The 3,929-nt window shown below is 44.7% G+C and overlaps 1 protein-coding gene across 1 annotated transcript; it reads right to left on the bottom strand.

Moving 5' to 3' along the window:
* Window positions 1-2,890: 2,890 nt before the first annotated feature.
* On the bottom strand, window positions 2,891-3,553 carry LOC149064703 (protein D3-like). The gene has a single exon (XM_089254621.1). It carries the CDS (start codon window positions 3,551-3,553, stop codon window positions 2,891-2,893), a length of 663 nt encoding a protein of 220 aa, XP_089110747.1.
* Window positions 3,554-3,929: the final 376 nt, after the last annotated feature.

Raw genomic sequence — 3,929 nt, 5'->3', positions numbered from 1 at the left:
TTAGCTGGTATGCCACCAAACTCGAGGGAACCAAATTTTTAAATGTTGGGGTCTACTTTAGCCCATAGGGCTGATCACATTTATATACACTGAAGAGCCAAAAAAACTGGTTCATCTGCCTAATATCGTGTACGGCCCCCGCGAGCCCGCAGAAGTGCCGCAACACGACGTGGCATGGGCTCGACTAATGTCTGAAGTAGTGCTGGAGGTAATTGACACCATGAATCCTGCAGGGCTGTCCATAAATCCGTAGGAGTAAGAGGGGGTGGAGATCTCTTCTGAACAGCACGTTGCAAGGCATCCCATACATGTTCAATAATGTTCATGTCTGGGGATTTAGGTGGCCAGCGGACGTGTCTAAAGTCAGAGGAGTGTTCCTGGAGCCACTCTGTAGCAATTCTGGACGTGTGGGGTGTCGCATTGTCCTGCTGAAATTGTCTAAGTCCGTCGGAATGCACAATGGACACGAATGGGTGCAGGTGATCAGACAGGATGCTTACGTACCTGTCAGAGTCGTATCTAGATGTATCAGGGGTCCCATATCACGCCAACTGCACACTCCCCATACCATCACAGTCCCCTGTTAACATGTAGGGTCCATGGATTCATGAGGTTGTCTCCATACCCGTACACGTCCATCAGCTCGAAGCAATTGGAACCGAGACTCGTCAGACCAGGCAACGTGTTTCCAGTCCTCAACAGTCCAATGTCGGTGTTGTCGGGCCCAGGCGAGGCGTAAAGCTTTGTGTCGTGCAGTCATCAAGGGTACACGAGTGGGCCTTCGAAAGCCCATATCGATGTTTCGTTGAATGGTTCGCACGCTGACACTTGTTGATGGCCCAGCATTGAAATCTGCAACAATTTGCGGAAGGGTTGCAAGTCTGTCACGTTTAATGATTCTCGTCAGTCGTCGTTGGTCCCGTTCTTGCATGATCTTTTTCCGGCCGCAGCGATGTCGTAGATTTAATTTTTTACCGGATTCCCGATATTCACGGTACACTCGTGAAATGGTCGTACGTGAAAATCCAAATTTCATCGCTACCTCGGAGATGCTATGTCCCATCTCTCGTGCGCCGACTATAACACCACGTTCAAACTCACTTAAATCTCGATAACCTGCCATTGTAGCATCAGTAACCGATCTAACAACTATGCCACACACTTGTTGTGTTATGTGGGCGTTGCCGACCACACCGCCGTACTCTGATTGGTTCCATATCTCTTTATTTGCATACGCATGCCTGTACCAGTTTTTTTGGCTCTTCAGTTTATATAGCAATTCCGTTCACATCGCCAAACAGCAATTTCCAACGTGTGAAATTGGGTGGGAAATAAAGGCGCCATCTATCGGCAGTTACCCCAGGCTCGGCAGATAAAGATGTTCCGGGTTCTGGTCCGTTCCAGGCATGCCGGGAAAAGCGAGGTTCAATGAGTATCACAGTATGCATTCAGCGGTTCGAATCTTACCGACGCCACAGTAGTGGTCGGCTGAAGTTGGTTTCTGTGGTTCGCAACTTCGAGGCGCGAATGCGAGCCGATCTCCCCGTTAGAAAGTCTCGCGGTACAAATATTCGGGCATCATACTTAATTCAGAATTTGTAATGCAACATTTTGTAGGTGCACAAACTCACAATTTCGGCATAACTCGATTGGTAGTAAATTGCCCATGCGATAGACCGGAATTGTGCTCGGTTTGAAAAATAAAAAGAAAGCACTATGACACGCATTATTTTTTTTACTCAGTAACAAATTTCATGTTAGGTTCACAACAATAGCCTGTAGTTATAAGGAGCTTTAATTTTCCAAATGAAATTGTGCTAATTCTTTTGTGTTGTTCTTTAAGACGTGTACTATCCGGACTACTAATCGGAAGGGTTTAGGGCAGTGATTCCCAACGTGGGAACGCTTCCTGGGAAGAGATGGAATATTCCAGGGGGGCGGTAGAAGCTACGGGTATAACATAGGATCCTATGGGTTAGATTGCGATGGGACAAAAAAGGTTGGAAAACTATGGTTTGGGGGGGGGGGGGTCGTTGATATAAAAAAACTATATGTCCGTATTTTTATATGAATTAATTAATTATTAATGAATGATAATTATAGTCGTTGCAAGAGCTTCGTTGGATTTAGTATTCTCTAAGTGGGAAGTATCCGTTTTATAGTGGATATGATCCAGTCACTGTGGTGGTATAAATTGGTGGCAGCACTATACAGAAACAAACTCCATGGAAGCTTCACAACTCGAACACGCATATTCCAATAGGTACCAATTCGTTAGAAGTTCCACAGGAATATGGACGAGGTGTATTTGAGGTTTAGTAGAGTAGTGGATATGATCCCAACTAAAGTGCGGTTAATTCCATCCCTAAAAAAATAGTTGAATAATAAACAATGTGATGTGGATACAGCCCCTGTGTACAACTCCTATCCACGTAAGGAAGGTAATAAAAGAAATTAGGGGTAGAGAGAAAAACAAGAAGTTTAATAAGGGATTTGGTTGTGTGTGTGCATAAACGTATCCAAATTGCACTTGTGCAGAAAAGACGTTGTGCCTATCTGTCACCAAATCCCTCCTAGTTGCGATTCTTACTGATAACTTTCTTCTCGAAATCCATCGCGGGCGGGATGGAACCCCTTGTTGGATCGCATTTGGTCCACGTGGCGGAGGTTCTGCACCCCTGATGTATGTGTGGATTGTTTTATGATTCTCATGGCACCTCTGGGTAGGATTCAAAAACACTGATAATTTACAATGAATTTATGAATCAGATTTACGTCCAGATATTTGGTGTGAAATCAATATTTTCAGCGTAATTATATACACAGTGAATGACATCATTTCTCTGATATAAACGGCTGTGTCTGATTGCATTTCTAGGAATATGACATATCAGACTGAAGAGGAGGGAGTCATTGTCTTGGATTGAACACGTCCAGAATAATAATTCCCTGCCAGCATGGAAATGTCAGAGACGCTCGTTAGTTTCTTGTATATCCTGCTCACAGTTTCGTCGTATTCCGAGCAGAAGAAATTCGAAGCGTAAGGGTTGCCCAATCCGTAGACCCTCACGAAATGCCCCAAGTTGAAATCACCTCGGAAATCGGCCGAAGTGTTGTTCAAGTGGCATTCCGTAAATTTCTGTCGGTTTTTCGGACCGTACTGGGGCTCCTGCTCGAATAGCACGTAAACGAGACGGTGGATGCCAGTTCCTTCCGGTGGACACGGGCCAACGTACTCGGACAGCACGTGCCCTTTCGAAACTTCCGACCCTTCGATGTTGACGACCAGCCACTGGTGCCACGACAGCTTCCTGTGCGCCACTTCTCGGCTCGGCATGTCCAAGTCCAAAAGCATCAGCGTGTACAGACGTTCCGGATCGCTGACAGTGTAAGAGATTTTAGCCGGTGGCCATTGAGTAACCGTGGGTGTGAGATTGTTGCCGAAAAAGACTTCGGATTTAGCGTCGTACCCGTATTTCACACGTAATACATGCTCTGGCACGGCACTAAAAACATCTGGGATTATGCTGAATTCTCTAAGTTTTGCTTCCATTCAGCTTAGGATAGCGCTCTTTAAGAAATCGAATTGTGAGGCAAGTTCAAGCGTAATTTAGACAGTCTGAATCCTAACATAAAATACAAGTTCACGACATTGCTTTGCAGCGTATACAAACACACAAGAGGAATTGAATTACACACTTTTCAACGGCTGTCAGTTTTCGTTTAAATACGTAATAAAAACTTTTAAGGTGTTTTAATACCACAGAGCGTTTCTGTGGTATTCATTTCGAATAACGAGTGAAATTTACGTCATATGATTGTTACTACTAAGGAAGCTAGTTGGCGCATCGGTGCTTCTGATGAAATTGTAAAGATAATTCAGGTACTCCATTATTAAACCACACATTCACGACGTCCACATTTCTCTG

Source organism: Pholcus phalangioides, unplaced genomic scaffold (genome assembly GCF_987345545.1).
Source record: "Pholcus phalangioides strain wild (caught in Gottingen) unplaced genomic scaffold, Ppha-v1.0 ptg000042l_1, whole genome shotgun sequence".
Lineage (NCBI taxonomy): Eukaryota > Metazoa > Arthropoda > Arachnida > Araneae > Pholcidae > Pholcus > Pholcus phalangioides.
This window is presented reverse-complemented; position numbering and strand designations above follow the sequence as displayed.

Excerpts from the sequence above, each read along its gene's own strand:
- LOC149064703 (XM_089254621.1), bottom strand. The coding sequence starts at position 3,553 with ATGGAAGCAAAACTTAGAGAATTCAGCATAATCCCAGATGTTTTTAGT.